At 41.9% G+C, this 14435-nt stretch overlaps 4 protein-coding genes across 4 annotated transcripts; 1 reads left to right on the forward strand and 3 right to left on the reverse strand.

The window, feature by feature from the left end:
• The first annotated feature begins 336 nt into the window (after window positions 1-336).
• cryzl1 (crystallin, zeta (quinone reductase)-like 1) lies at window positions 337-3403 on the forward strand. Its single transcript, XM_077613136.1, has 12 exons — window positions 337-564; window positions 706-783; window positions 920-992; window positions 1235-1279; window positions 1353-1421; window positions 1492-1625; window positions 1704-1815; window positions 2279-2377; window positions 2435-2541; window positions 2684-2789; window positions 2869-2914; window positions 3055-3403. The coding sequence occupies exons 1-12, from the start codon at window positions 505-507 to the stop codon at window positions 3149-3151; spliced, it is 1026 nt and encodes a 341-aa protein (XP_077469262.1). The 5' UTR covers window positions 337-504; the 3' UTR covers window positions 3152-3403.
• setd4 (SET domain containing 4) lies at window positions 2546-6082 on the reverse strand. Its single transcript, XM_077613137.1, is given in 12 exon segments — window positions 2546-3321; window positions 3472-3595; window positions 3664-3741; window positions 3822-3903; window positions 3989-4163; window positions 4234-4501; window positions 4572-4808; window positions 4875-4963; window positions 5056-5093; window positions 5169-5264; window positions 5359-5430; window positions 5941-6082. Coding segments are annotated over 11 exon segments (1413 nt in total). The 5' UTR covers window positions 5423-5430; window positions 5941-6082; the 3' UTR covers window positions 2546-3159.
• Window positions 6083-6448: 366 nt separating this feature from the next.
• On the reverse strand, window positions 6449-13285 carry LOC144084569 (gap junction alpha-5 protein-like). Its single transcript, XM_077613138.1, has 8 exons — window positions 11573-13285; window positions 11302-11491; window positions 9360-9468; window positions 9100-9264; window positions 7968-8252; window positions 7837-7902; window positions 7623-7771; window positions 6449-7238 (listed from the first exon to the last, which is right to left on the reverse strand). The coding sequence occupies exons 3-8, from the start codon at window positions 9426-9428 to the stop codon at window positions 6794-6796; spliced, it is 1179 nt and encodes a 392-aa protein (XP_077469264.1). The 5' UTR covers window positions 9429-9468; window positions 11302-11491; window positions 11573-13285; the 3' UTR covers window positions 6449-6793.
• runx2a (RUNX family transcription factor 2a) lies at window positions 12896-14407 on the reverse strand. Its single transcript, XM_077613593.1, has 6 exons — window positions 14138-14407; window positions 13811-13970; window positions 13622-13726; window positions 13361-13535; window positions 13183-13233; window positions 12896-13139 (listed from the first exon to the last, which is right to left on the reverse strand). The coding sequence occupies exons 1-6, from the start codon at window positions 14342-14344 to the stop codon at window positions 12896-12898; spliced, it is 942 nt and encodes a 313-aa protein (XP_077469719.1). The 5' UTR covers window positions 14345-14407.
• Window positions 14408-14435: the final 28 nt, after the last annotated feature.

Below are 14435 nucleotides of genomic sequence, written 5' to 3' on the forward strand. Positions count from 1 at the left end.
GGAAAATGGGGGGTGACGTTGGTAAAAGTATCGCGAGATTTGCTGCAGTGATGTACTCTCGCGATAGATTTGTACAGTGAGGCTGTGGGAAATGTGATTGCGATGTTTTTGGGGGATTAGTGATTCAATTTTAAATTTTAAAAAGGAACACTAGTTGCATTTGCCCATCCTTTTTATTTTGCATTCATCATTTGAGATATAATATGCATTTATCTCAAGAGGACGTGTATATTTTGTATAAAATTAAAGAGTACACTTTAGCAAATATACTTTTGTTCCGGGTGTGACAGTAAAAGTGTAATAGTTAGAAATGTCCGGCAGAGAGCGCAACAATACAGAGTCATCACCTGACTACACTATGAGTAAACGAAGAAAAAGAGAGAAAACACATGACCCAAGCAACCATAACTAAATACCACATAACCGATTACTACTAATATTTTAGATGACATACAAATGTAATAACAAACATTAATTCTACCCCAAAAATTGAAGCGAAACGACATGAAGGGTTTGTTTTGCCGAATTGACGGCAGCGATCTCAAATTCGTCACCCAGGAAACGGTAAGACTGGCTTTGTATTGTATTTAGATCAGAAAAATTGAAATTGAAATCAATTCTGCCAAAAGGCCATAATTTTATAAACCATATTAGACTGCAAAAGTTGTGTAGCATAATTACTCTTGGTGATGATTTCTTCTCTAGACCCTTCCTGAGGTTCTTGGCAGCCATGACGTCAGAATTCACGTGAAGGCGTGTGCCCTCAGCCCAGTTGACCCCAGAGTAATTGCATTTCCATTATTGAAGTGTCAAGTGGAATTTTTATTCTTCATGTCTTTTTTTTACTGATATTACAATGCTTTTAAATTTAACTGATCTTGTACTAGTTTTTCCACTGACCTAATGTTACTTGCTCCAGCTTCTGCAAGATGTGGGCCTGCAAAGCAACGCAATCCCCCTCGGCAGAGAGCTGGCGGGCATCGTTCAACAAGGTGGGAATCAGAAAAAGTGGTATTTAAGGGCTTTTTATATTGATATAAAAGTCTTTCATTACCATGTGAGATGCTGAGTTAACTGAATAAATGAGTGAAATTCAACTTGAGCCAGTTATGCGGTCAAGATCACTCTATTTTTTAAATATATATCTGTAAAATGATTATTGTAATGAATTGTGCTTGAAGTGAGAATAAAGAATGTGAATACTCACATATTTCTTTTCCTATGATCCCTGCAGTTGGACCAAAAGTCACCTTCTTCCAACCCGATGATGAGGTTGTAGGTAGGTCACTTGCAATTCCTAATATGCTTGCAACACGTATTGTGTAGTTGTTCCACGTAATGTCTTTAAACAGGTATTCTACCACTGGACTCGGCCTGCTCAGGACTTGGCGATGTCGTCGACATAAATGAGCAGTATTTAGGTAGTGAGGACTTTCCTTCCCTGAAATCGTGAAGCCGAAAACACAAGTAATCAAGTTGTTTGTGGTGCAGTCGAGAAGCCAGAGAAGCTGAGCCGTACGAGTGTGGCGGCGGCGCTGGAGGACGGCCTGCGTGCGTACACCGCCCTCCACACTCAAGCTCGAGTGGCCGCTGGACAGACGCTTCTGGTGGTGGATGGTGCCAGTGTAGGTACATTCCATATGCCGTAATGGCTAAAGGTGTTTGCATTGACCCCTCCGTTGTGTGCGTTTTCCTGCTCTCAGTCTTTTGGCCTGATGTGTATCCAGCTGGCTTGTTACTACGGCGTGAAGGTTCTGACCACGTCTCACTCACAAGAGCAGCACGCCTTCTTGGAAAAACTAAGGCCCAGTTTAGGTCTGTACCGAGACCCGCTCTGCAGGTTGCAATTTCGACACTGTGTAGGCATTTATTCCAATTTTGTGCAATCTATTTGAACTGAGTTGACTGACAGCAAGTGATCACGGAAAGTACTTCTAGTTTAAATTGGGCGTTTATCGCTGTCGCTGTTTTTCCTTCAACAGTATGCCATGTGAATACCAGTTTCTGCCTTTACACACTTTATTTTTTTCCCTCAGGAAGCTCTTGTGAGTCAGATCTTTACTATCTACTATTTTTCCCTTTCTACACTTTAAATTTAAAGTCATAAATGGTTCATGCTGTACAAATTATGTAGCCAATTTTACCATAATCAGAATCTAAATAAAATCAATTGAGTGTGTTAAAAACTTAGAACTCCGAAACCTAAGTGGAAAAAAAACGGACTTATTACCTGTTTTATCTCTAATAGTGACTAAAATATGTATGTTGGTCACTGCAGTGAGGGTGATTCCTGTCTTCAAAAATCCATCCGACCTTCTTCCGGCTATTATGGAAGAGACTGGGGGTCTAGGAGTGGACATAGTGGTCGACCAAGGAGGTAAAAAAAATGACATTAGTACCACTTGAGTATTCAAATTGTGCTTGTCGTTTGAAGTCAGCCTGCATGAAAAAGAGGAGCTGACCCTTCATCCACACAAACATGACATCATAACAGCGTTGGCAGTGGGTGGCCACTGGGTGACGTCCCACCAAGACCTGCAAGTAAGTGGATTGTGCATTTATTGTGGTTAAACAACGGAAAAAGTAGTCTTTTTTTTCATAGAGTACAAAGATTTTATGACTGTAATTCTATTATTCGTTGTGTTAAGGCTTACATGAACTGCCGCTATTTCTTTTCTTTCAGTTGGATCCTCCCGACAGCAGGTTAATGTTCTTGAAGTCAGCCTCCCTGTCATTCCTGAACCCTCAAGTGTGGTTAGCGTCATCATTCCAGCAGGGACGCTACCTGCGTATCCTAAACTAACTGCATGCATTTATCCAGCACTTAAGCAATCCTACTGTATGCTTTCTTTAACAGCCTGCTGGTAGATATTCTTAAAGACATTGTAGAGAAGATGTCCGCTGGAATACTCAGGTACTGTTTATATCAATTGGATAGTTGGTTAACTTAAAAATTGTACAGTACTCGAAATAATTACAAATGAATAAGTTAAGATGACATCGCTGAGTTTGGCTTTTCCAGGAGTGTAATTGCTGTTAATGTTGTCTACCCAGACCTCAGCCCGAGGAACCGCGCCCCCTCCAGGAAGCGGCGGCAGCAATGGAGGATTTGCAGCTTCACCACAAGAAAAAGACTGTGATTGAAATGTGATGACACCCTTAACTTATATTGTTCGCATCCATTTGGCTCAGCTCGACTTGAGCGCCTCTCAGTGAGTCAAGGTATCCTCCCAGGATGCATTTCTCCTCCAGCCGCAGTGACTCGACCACCCGCAGGTGGTCGTTACGCGACGGTTCTCCCTGTTGGAGAAGCTTGGAAATCTATGGAAAAAAATGGGACGCAATTAACTCATGTACATTTTTTGAACGGAGTAGATGTCCAATAAACGATATTGTATTGTGATTATTTAGTGAAATGCATACTTTTGGCACCTTACTCAATGTCAAACACGTTTCTACATGGTCACAAACCTTCTCTAAAATGACGAGCGTGTCTTGTAAGAGTCTTTGACACAACACCAACGCCATCCGGATGCTCCACTGTTCGACATCTTCGTCTACTATCTGGCCGAGCAACACCGCTTTCCACTGGTGGCTGATGGAAAAACACACATTCAGCCTCTGATTTAGTAAGCATTTAAAAAATACGGACAAGGGTCTTACAAGAGAGCTTGAGGTGACAACAGTCTGAGAGCAGTCATCAGTCGCCAGCTGGGACCTTCGCCACATATGCTCAGATTACTGAGGAATGAAGAAAAAAAAAATCAGACCCATGAAGATATATAATTTTTAGTAAACAATTGTCTTGGAAAAAGTCTGACTTGAGAAAGTTTTTGTCCGTGAGGAACTTCATCCTCTGCTCCAGATTCGTTGTGTTGCCTTTAACAATCTCACACAGAATTTCTGAATAAAACATAACAATGTACGCATTAGATCATCACCACAAACGAGCTAAAACGAATACACAACCCTGACTACTACAACCTACCCGGGTCCACATAGACCAGACTGTGCTGGTTGCCGGGGGCAACGAAGCCATACTCCATTAGCAGGCTTTGGTTGTCATGAGGACCGTAGTTGATGAAGGCCTGTTGGAAACGCTCCGTCCCACACAAGCTTCTGATCTCATAACTTTCTGTCTCATCGTTGAAACCTGCTTTTACCTGCCGAACAAACGACAATGAAAACGTATATGTATCGAAATCTAATGTCGTGAAATCTGAAATTGTCTACCTGCACATCAGGCCGGTGGTTAAGCAAATCCAAAAAGGGCGCTAGCGCGTAATTGTCTTCTCCACACAAGAATTTGCTGGACGGTTGACGCATGAACACAGAGCGGGTGTTGACGCTGCACCAAGCCCACCTGGACAAAACAATGAGAATTTTAATTTTAATATATAATGCTGAAAATTGGCACCTTTGTTTTGTTTTTGTTCATCACCTCAGCGCTTCAAACGTCAGCACGTCCTCGACAGGCTGACTAAGGATTGGCTGCAAAGTCCTGAATTAAAACAAGCGCACACATAAGCGTTATTAAACAAACACAATCAAAGTCATTAAAATAAACTCACCGAAAAAAATCCCGATTAGAGGCATGGATTTCTTGCACACTTTCTTTCTGATGGATAGCTCTCCGCCGGAGTCCGGCAGGCAGAAGCGCTGTGACGTCGCGGTCAAAATAGGCGGGGCACGAGTAAGAGGCGGGAAGGACGTGGATGTACGGCGACCAGTCGGTGTCGGGTCCTCGGTGCCGCTCGCAGACGAGAAAGACGGAGAGAGCCAATAGAGGTGAGAGGCGAGGCTGCCAGCTGATGAGAAAAAAAGTATTGGTATGCTACCAGGAAATACAGCAGTCATAGATATACAGCATTTACCTCTTGATGTAATGACCAAGGTAGCTGTCTAGCACGGTGGATGTTGTAAGCAGACAAGACTCAGGAAGGGAAATTAACAGTTGATTGGGCTTTAAATAAAATAAAAAAATAAAAAAAGATGGTTTAATGATTTTCTATTCTTTCAGTTCACTTTTGACAAATCTGATGGGATACGTCTTACCTTTATGCCCGTAAAAGCTTGCAGACCTCGGCCTGTGTCTGGAGAGGCGACCAATGAAAAATCATCATTTTCCATGAATGTTTTTTTAAGAATGAATACAAACTTGTTAGTACCAGAGAAGAGAGCTGGTTGCAGCAGTTTTGATGTGAAACCTCGCTGGCAGAGAAACCTCCGGAGCGCCACGTACTCTGGCTGGTGGCTCAGTGAGACTGGATAAGAACATGATGGCGATTTAGAATAGTGAAATGAGGGGATGATTCAAGGGTATAGTAGCGACACACTTTTACTCTTTTTTTTAAATACCTGATTGGTGTATGCCGTCACGTTTCTTCGTCCTCTTTCTTGACGCGCGTCCACGTCGACTCATGACTATTGCTAAAAACGCAAATAATATATTATCATGTGTTCATGTTGATTAATGACATATTTCTTTTTGGATCGTTATGTGAATTTCTGGGTTTTCTGCTTGTATGGCAATGGTGTTGAACTTTCTTGTTTTGAAATGTATTATTCTAACACTAAATAATTTAACATATAATCCAGTGCAGTATGGGTGATAGTTAATCCTTGTAAACAAGTAAAAATGAATTTTTGCAAAGAATTAACATTAGTGTGTGAACTAAACAGTGTCAAAATACGTGACGCAATCGACATGCGACAGGACTACACGTTGTGTTTTGGAGCAAACAAAAAGTCAACAAGAAACCTCTAAAAATAGTCCAAACTATTTTCTGTCAAACGAAATAAAAACACAACCTGGAAGAAAATAAATTAATTGTCCGTTTACTTAAAGTGAAAATAACACGCTGGGCTTTCAACGTAGCGACGCCGATGTATTATCAGACCAGATAAACTGTGAACCTGTGGGTTGAACAAATACTTTACCTAAATAAATGTGTCATTTAATTCTCTGCAAGTAGTCAGACGATCACGAATATGGTCCACTGATGCCAATTCCTCGATGGAGAAAACTACCGCTTATGCTGTGACAAATAGTACTACAGAATATGTCACGGCACTTGCGGATGTGACGTACGTCATGCCACAGTGTGGTATGTCCATGCTGCAAAATGCGCTGGCTCTGTTTTCCAAACATTCCTTTTTTGTTTCCATGTATTTATTTTTCTTTTCTTTTTTTTGCTTCTTGCTGGGAATACTCAGCTTGCCCTAGATTCATGCCATGGGAAGTAAAAACATAAGAACAACAAAACAAATGCATGATTGTTTGTTTGGTATCACTTCCATATTTTTCATAATGAAAAGGAAACGTTTTAAAAAGAAAAGATATTTAAGAGCAGAAGTGATAATTATGTTAATACCGTATAAAAGGAATGTGTTTTGAGTATATATGGTAGTGTGAAGACTTCTATCAAAACATTTTTTTTTTAAAACATCAGCATTGTTTTGATGTCCCCTATAGAAAACTGTACAGTATACGCAAATGATTTTTTTCTCAGATTTTTCTATTAAGAATAAAGGAAAATAGTAAAACAATGGACCACCCCATTACATATATCCTGGGGTGGGTTGGATTTTTCTAGGAATTCAGCCCAAAACTATGAATAAGTAACACCCATTAAAAAGAGAGAAAAATCTTAATATACAATGTAAAAATAATACATGCCTGCTATTACAAAAATGAAGTCATTGTTCACTTTTTGTCCACACTTCTGTTTGATCATTGACCTTTTAAACGCTCCTCAAAGTCTTGCAAATGAACAAAGGAAGGCTTCTATTGTCAGATGGCGAGATCGTTGGCTCGCGTTCGGCTGCTCGCGCCGCTGGTTTTGCTGAGTTTGTCCCCGTGGCACTCGACATCGGCCTCGGCGTTGGCGCACAGAAGCAAACGCTCAGCGGCGCCATTTTGGATCTGCAGGCAGCCAGCGGCGTCGTAATAGGCGGCAAGGTCGGCGCCGTTGCGCCAGCCGGCCGAGTAGCAGCTCATCTGCAGCAAGCCCTCCTGGTCGGCCATCTTGTGTTGCTCGGCGGCCATGTTGACCGAGTTCTGCTGGTGAGCCAGCCGGTGGTTGGGGAAGGGAGGCGCCAGGAAGTGCGAGGAGCCCATCACGCACTGACTGAAGTCGGGAGGCGGCGTGGGCGGCGGCGGCGGTGGAGACAGCAAGACCTGTTTGGACTGAGACGACTCCACGGCGGGCGCCGTCTTCTTGGACGCCAAAATGTGCCTGGAAACAGAACAAAGAGATTGTTTTCCTGTATTTATTCCTGTATATTATAAAAATATCTTTAGTTCCGTTGAAAAGCGTTTCCTAAGTCAAACTCAGTTAAATGACCCAAAATAACAGTTTTCCAGGAATAATTCTATATTACGTAGGCGGCATTTAGTTAGTAGATAAACAAACCAGAACTAACAACAGTCTTACAAAATGAAAATATTTTATCTTATTTGGCTTCACATGGGTATTTTTTTCTTTTCTGGGGGTTGCTGAAAATAAAAACAGAACTGTACTGAAACTGTCCATATTTTCAACTAGAAAAAGTCAAGTTACCATAATGAGTACAAATTGAAACAAGGGGCTAAATTGTCATTTTGAAGTAAATACACTTACCTGCAACAATGTTTCCAGGCCAGGTGGTGCAACTCCAGCACGCTAAGCACCAAAGAGACGCCCGACACGGCCAACATGAAGACGATAAACACGTTCTTCTCCGTAGGCCGCGACACATAACAGTTGACCGGATGTGGACACGGCCAGGCCTAAACACACACACACACAGTCATAAAAAACAAAAACACATTGAAAATAATGCTGTGCGTTCCACCTTGCACACATAGAGCGGGTGGAGAAATATTCCGTACAGGAAGTACTGCAGGCAGAGGAACACCACCTATACGGAAAACCACCAGATCAGTAAAAGCTTTCACGAAAAGTGCAGACGGAGTCAGCGTTTACCTCCATGATGCTCCTAACGAGGATGCTCAGCACGTATGTCTGCAGCAGCGCCCCCTTTAGGCGCACCCTGCCCGGGGACGTGGTTTTCCTGCCTTTACCCGCATCCTTGCCACCTTCATCCTCGTCGTCGTCGTCGTCGTCGTCGCCCCCTCCCGGGTCGTCGTTGTCATCCTCGCCTCCTCCGTCCTCCTGCCGGTTGCGCCGCTTCTCCTCCCTGCGCACCGTGTGCATGGCGTGGCCCATGTAGACCAGACTGGGCGTCGACACGAACACAATTTGGAGGACCTGGCAATAAAATACGTCCAATCCATTTCAACTGAAGACGGCAGATGGCAGAGAATGATTGTGTCCAGGAATGACATTTTTGAGTATGTTGTATCCTGAACATGAGTTTTTTTCTTCCAAGAAGTAACCGCCCCATTTAAACAATGCTGATATGTACTATTTTAGCCAATCAGATGTGAGTATCCCAGATTCCCCGCCCTTCTTTCGGACACCAAGCACCTGTGTGGGAATCCATTATTCATCATGTATATTTCTGGGTATAAGTGATGTCACACAATGCCTGCACCTGTAGTAAACTTGTCATTTTTTGTATTTACATTTTTCCCACTATCCGAAATCTAAGAAATTTGCAATTTGCATACTTATAAATATGTTGAGCAACAGTTTTTCCACACACCTTCAGTTTTGTAAATTGAAGAACAATTTTTACAATCCATTGCTATTATAGGACAGCCAAAAGTAAATGATCCAATGAATGAAAACATTCAGGGATGTCACGGTCATTTGCATACCAATGAGATGTTAAGGCCTAATTAAGACCATGAATAACTGTGGTGGTATACCTAGTGCTATCCTAATTGCGGCTTATTGCATATATTGATGAACTCTGCTCGACATCTTCCATGACAACCTGAAAAAGTCCAGTTATGATCTACTGTGGTTTTTCCTATCCGCCAAAAAAGCACAAGACAGCAGATGACGTGCAATGGCTATTTAAAAGTGTGTGGATTGGTTTATATAGATTAAAAAGATCTTAACCACCACTATGTTCAGCAATAATTTACCACTTTGGATGTCTATGACCCATGGCAGTTAAACACTTAACATGGCAGTCGGCGAAACCTACCCAGTAACGTATGTGCGCGATGGGGAAGGCTCTGTCGTAACAAACGTTCTCACAGCCGGGTTGTTCCGTGTCGCAGTTGAAGTCTTCCTGCTCGTCCCCCCAAGACGACTCAGCCGCCGTCCCCAAAACCAAAATGCGAAAGATGAACAAGATGGTCAACCACACCTGCCAGGGTTAAGTTGTTTAGTTATTTCAAATGTGTCATGAGTAACTTTTCAACATATACATTCCCCAACATCTATCCGTGTGCCCGTTTGTACCTTGCCAATAGAGGTGGAGTGTTCCTGTACTTCCTCCAGGAAGTTTCCCAGTAGACTCCAGTCTGCCATTTCCTCACTGGCAACCACTCGCCCAGATTCCTGTTCTTACCTTGTGGATTAGAACATTTAATGGCAATTAGCAAACTTTTTCAGGTCATTTCAGGATGCAGGCAGGTTTGCAAGATATATTTGCAAGATTTTCCAACATACTTATTGTAATGGTTCACAGAATATCCAGAATATTTTAGCTTGACCCTGTTCAAAAATATAGATGTCATGTTTGTTCTGTCTTACTATAGCTTCAATTTCAGTTCCCACACTCAACACTGGTGCTCTCTTGGGACGGGAAACATTCACTCCCACACACACACAAATTATTTTTCTGCTATTTGTATACCCACCAGATTCCACTCACTAAATGGAAATCCATCCATTCGATCACAACTATCATTATAAGTTGACTGTTAGCATTATGTTATTGGTATTAATTCAATCCCTATAAAATTTTATTGCATTCCTAACATGGGCATCATGATTCAAAATGTCATTTTTGAGTGATAATCATTTATAGGAATGAGCAAAAAAGTTTAGCGAATTTTATATTTTCCTTAATGAAGATTGGGTGTTTTTGACGCGTTTTATTGTGTATTGTATAAGTGTGATTGGCATCAAGGTTTATATGCTTCAAGCCATTTTTAAAATAGGCCAAGCTGTATAAAAAAACATTTTATCCGAGTTTCCACAGCCTTGGGACACAGACATTTGATCAAACCATAAACCGCAGAAAAAAATCCAAGCTATATTTTTAGCAGTGTTTGACGTCTCTCTGTCTGGCATTCACGGCAATAGACATCCAACTTTTACTAACTACCACAGCACACGCGTACTGGAACCTGAGCTGGCAGTCAAAGAGTTAAATACAGTTCCCTTGTTGTTTTGGGACACCGTCCTCTCAAATAAATGTGTGTGTCTGTGTGTTCAAGCGCTCTTGGGATACTTAATAACAATATTACTTCCTCCCATAGACTATTGCTTGACCTCTGTTTGTGTGTGTGTGTGTGTGTGTGTGTGTGTGTGTGTGTGTGTGTGTGTGTGTGTGTGTGTGTGTGGCCCACAGCATTGTTCTGCATCCTGCAACAATAATGCATGCGCACGCACACACACACACTTGCACCTCAGGCTGTGTTGAACTAAATTAAATTACCGTAAACTATTAAAAATTGGTAATTTATTATTCCGGATGGATTAAACGGCACAAAAATAAAACAAAACAAGCAGAAAAGTCACAGGATTTGGACTGGCAATGATAAGAGTACCACTTTGTTGAAAATCAATAATCAAAATCATTTGCAGAAACATGTTTCATACTGTTGTATTGTTTTGGTGCAAATTATGTTTTGTTGTTTTTAATACATTGATTTTTTTCGTACAAATTTATAGTCATTTTTTTGTGCACTAATAAAGTAAATTGGTGTTTTAATCTAGAGAAAAATGCTGTACTATTTATTTATGAAGGGTTTGGTGAATGCACATGGGAATTATGCGGGATTTAGTACGTTTAAAAACCACTGTCTTAATTCCATAAATGGGTAGATAGTGCCAAAACACAAGTTTATTCTGAATTTACTTATAACAAATACGCATTGTACCAGTAAAAAGTGATTCTGATGTAAATGCATTACAAGTCTAAACTATATTCTGTAAACGTATACATAGTATATTGTAAATGCAACTGCAAAATAAATAAAATATTAAAGCAAGACTACATGTGCTATCTTAAATTAAGTCCAAGTTGAAATGGGAGAAATTGGCTGTCAGGTTGTGTAAAGTGTAGATTAACTTTTTAAAGAATTTTTTTTGTATTGTAGATAGGCACATAAAAATTTGGAGAACTCCTGACATACACTTGCATGTGTGTGTGTTGCAAATCCACATAAACTACCTGATGTTGTCGCTGATGATATAAAGCAACTTTTGGCTTGAAACTTGTATGGTAGAACCCAGGTCAGCTAGCGGCAGCGAGTTTGTCCAGGTACCTTTAAGCAAGGCAGGAAGACGAGCAGTGGCGGTTCAACTGATGAAAGTTTGCAGGTAACCGATCCAAATCTGTGGATGACTCTCGTCCCAAAATACTAGAGGAGAAAGTCACAAGCGAGTTGCGAGTGATGAGAGAACACTTTGTGTGTGTGAGTGTGTGTGAGTGAGGGACATACTTTTGTGGCGGACCCTCTCACTCTCCCTCTCTTGCTCTTACTTGGGTCTTTTCCTCCCTCCCTCACTCACAGTAGGCCGTGTCTCCAAAGGAAGTTGCCCTGGTGCCATGCTGCCTGCAACACTCATGTATGTGCATGTTTGTTTAGGTGTGTCCGTATACACATGTATGTTCTTTTTTGTTTTATTTTCAGTAATACAATAAAAATCATTGTTGGAAACCGGAAAATGAAATATTTGCATTAACATGAATAACATCCAATCAACGAACTGAGCAATATTTGTGTGTGTTAGTCAAAATGCGTCATTTTTAGTGTATGTGTGCGAGTGTTATTTTGTGTATTATGTGTTGCGTCATCTGCCATGTAGAGGAAGTCGTATATTGTATTGGGACACAATGGCTGCGCGTCCAAGCCCAGCATTCTCTTGTTGTCACTCCTTTCTTATCGGGATGCTGGTTCCCCAAATGCAAAAGTTTTTGTGAGCGTGTGTGTGGCTCTACATGAGTAATAAGGAAGCTGGCAAGGACGCCCGTTGGCCGGAGAGCTACCTGAAGGTCATTTTGATTGCTTATCAAAAATCTATTGTGCTAACGTCAGGGGAATTAATTCACAAGTGAAAAGGTTTTCCCTGATTTAAAAAAAAAACACATCCGTTTGGACAGTTCTCTACAATTTGAGTCACAGCAAAGAACATTTTTGTGCGCATTCGATAAGGAACACAGGTCAGTTTACGATCAAACCTGCCCCAAAAAAGATTTTAACATTCTTTTTAAGATCTACCACTGAACTTGTGATGGTTCGGAAAGACTGCGAGCTGTGTGTGTGTGTGGGGTGGGGGATTGCCGAGTAAAATACCATCTGAAACGATTGTACCCGGTGGTTATGCCATGTGACTCTAAAAGTAAATAGGGGAACATGGCTTGGGGTGTTTTTGGTCGGATGAAAGAAGCTTATTTGCGTTTTGCGCAACATGTTTTGAAATCCATCAAAGAAAGGCTTCTAAGATACAAGTGCTGGGAAATGTAAGCCCTAAATCTCATTCTGCCAGAATGAGATTTAGGCCTTATCTGCTGAATTTCGTCTTCAGTGTTACCAGAATGATTCTGGTAACACTGAAGACATTTTGTTCCAGACATTAAAGTTGGACAATAGTCAGACTGATTCAGATTAGTCATTTGGATGAGGATGTTTCAATGCCATTGACAGCAGTGGACGCCTCATCCATTTGACCTGCCAGCGTTTCAAATTTTAATGTCGATTCGGGTTTAAAAGTTATTATTGTTCAAAATCTGATTTATGATTGGATAATGTCCCCAATTTATCTCAATAAGGCCTCCACATAGGCTCCTCCCCTCTAAGGGTGAAACACGAGCCCTCCATGAACGTGTTCAATGCTGCCATGACGCCGCTATCCTCTCCCGCATTCTGAAACGTTTGGTTGTGTCCGTAGTAGAAAGGACCACCGTGGGTGAGGGGAGGGGGGGCTGGTGAGTTGAAGTAGGAAGAGTAAGAGGGAGGTTGGCTGGGGAAGGACAGGGCGTGATGGCGTTGTTGGTGGTGGTGCATTCTGGGAGGTGGCGGGAAGGTGGATGTTAGGGCGGCCATCTGACCGAACAGGGATGTTTCGCGGGACCACAACGATGACGATGGGATTCTGCAGTCTGAAGAGCATGACATCAGTTGCCAAATACATCATTTGTGCTCAGTAGATAGTATGTAACCTAGCAAAATTAGACTGTTGCAATAACATTTTACTAGTAGAGATTTTGTTTAAATTGATGTACCCACACTGAATCTACATGTATTACCATTTCAGATGTAATCATGGGGACACCGAATGAGATAAAATAAATGATTACATAAATTACCGACATGAGCACTTTGTCTGGTTTTGTTTTACCTGAGGTAGCAAAAGCACAGCTGGAAGGACCGTGACGTGCAGACACTTCTTTCTGACGCTGTCCTGGAAAAACATAATTAAAATTGCGTAAATGTCCAATAAAAGTATTACATATATTTACATCTTTTAATTTTTTTCTTTCTACTGACGTCTGGGCACGCGCGGACCATCCACGGTCACCTTGATGGCTCTGTGCAGCGTGGCCACCTGAGGGGGTGTGGTCAACACATTGATGGACAGTGTGAAGCTCTTACCTGGAGAGAAAATAACATTACAAGAAGTCAATGACTATCTGGAGTCAGCCACTGAACTCAAATATTTTTATGTTCTCTTTTTACCTCGGCCACTGCGACCTATAAAACGAAGGTCGTTGAAGTGGGCGTGTCCCTGCCTCATGGTGGCCGTGTTGTTGCGTAGCTCGGCGCTAACATTTTCCTCATTTCCCGCCATCAGGACGACCAGGGCGCCGTCCGGGACGTCGTTGCTCAAGGAAACCACCTGAAGAAAAGTGTATGACGCCTTTGACATGTTATATGCCATTGACAACAATTGACGTCCAATCCTTTAAGACTGCCACCCTCTCTCTGCTGAAATGTTTATCGTTGTCAATGGCGCTGAAACTTGATCATGCACGACCAGGCCTTCCGGTCAGCGTGTCGGCTCACCGTGAAAGGTCGAGGTAAGGTCTTGTTGCACCTCCAGTGATGAGGAAGGCCGGTACACAGGAAGTTGGGGCTCTCGGTGGTTACCAGTCCTCGAGGGGGTGTCGTGTCGTGGAAGTAGTACGTTTCGGATACATCCGGATGGAGGTGGGATGGCGATGAAGCAATTCGACGCTTCGTCGCAGCATCTGATTCAAAGCAACATAACATATAGGATTATAATGATATGTTATATATATCATGGGTTCTTCCAGTGTTTTATTAGCCTGGCAGGCTGCTAAGCTTTTTTTGTTTGTTGGTA

The sequence above is a fragment of the Stigmatopora argus genome, chromosome 11 (assembly GCF_051989625.1).
Source record: "Stigmatopora argus isolate UIUO_Sarg chromosome 11, RoL_Sarg_1.0, whole genome shotgun sequence".
Lineage (NCBI taxonomy): Eukaryota > Metazoa > Chordata > Actinopteri > Syngnathiformes > Syngnathidae > Stigmatopora > Stigmatopora argus.

Bases quoted from the DNA above. Each gene is read 5' to 3' on its own strand.
- runx2a (XM_077613593.1), bottom strand. From the start codon at position 14,344: ATGTTATGTTGCTTTGAATCAGATGCTGCGACGAAGCGTCGAATTGCT. The intron at 13,971-14,137 runs GTGAGCCGACAC...ACTTTTCTTCAG, and splicing joins CCTTACCTCGACCTTTCACG to GTGGTTTCCTTGAGCAACGA. The intron at 13,536-13,621 runs GTCAGTAGAAAG...ATGTTTTTCCAG, and splicing joins TGGTCCGCGCGTGCCCAGAC to GACAGCGTCAGAAAGAAGTG.
- cryzl1 (XM_077613136.1), top strand. From the start codon at position 505: ATGAAGGGTTTGTTTTGCCGAATTGACGGCAGCGATCTCAAATTCGTC. The intron at 1,816-2,278 runs GTCTGTACCGAG...TGGTCACTGCAG, and splicing joins AAAACTAAGGCCCAGTTTAG to TGAGGGTGATTCCTGTCTTC. The intron at 2,378-2,434 runs GTAAAAAAAATG...TGTCGTTTGAAG, and splicing joins CATAGTGGTCGACCAAGGAG to TCAGCCTGCATGAAAAAGAG.
- LOC144084569 (XM_077613138.1), bottom strand. From the start codon at position 9,428: ATGGCAGACTGGAGTCTACTGGGAAACTTCCTGGAGGAAGTACAGGAA. The intron at 7,903-7,967 runs GTAAACGCTGAC...TTTTCCGTATAG, and splicing joins TCGTTAGGAGCATCATGGAG to GTGGTGTTCCTCTGCCTGCA. The intron at 7,239-7,622 runs GTAAGTGTATTT...TTCTGTTTCCAG, and splicing joins GCCTGGAAACATTGTTGCAG to GCACATTTTGGCGTCCAAGA.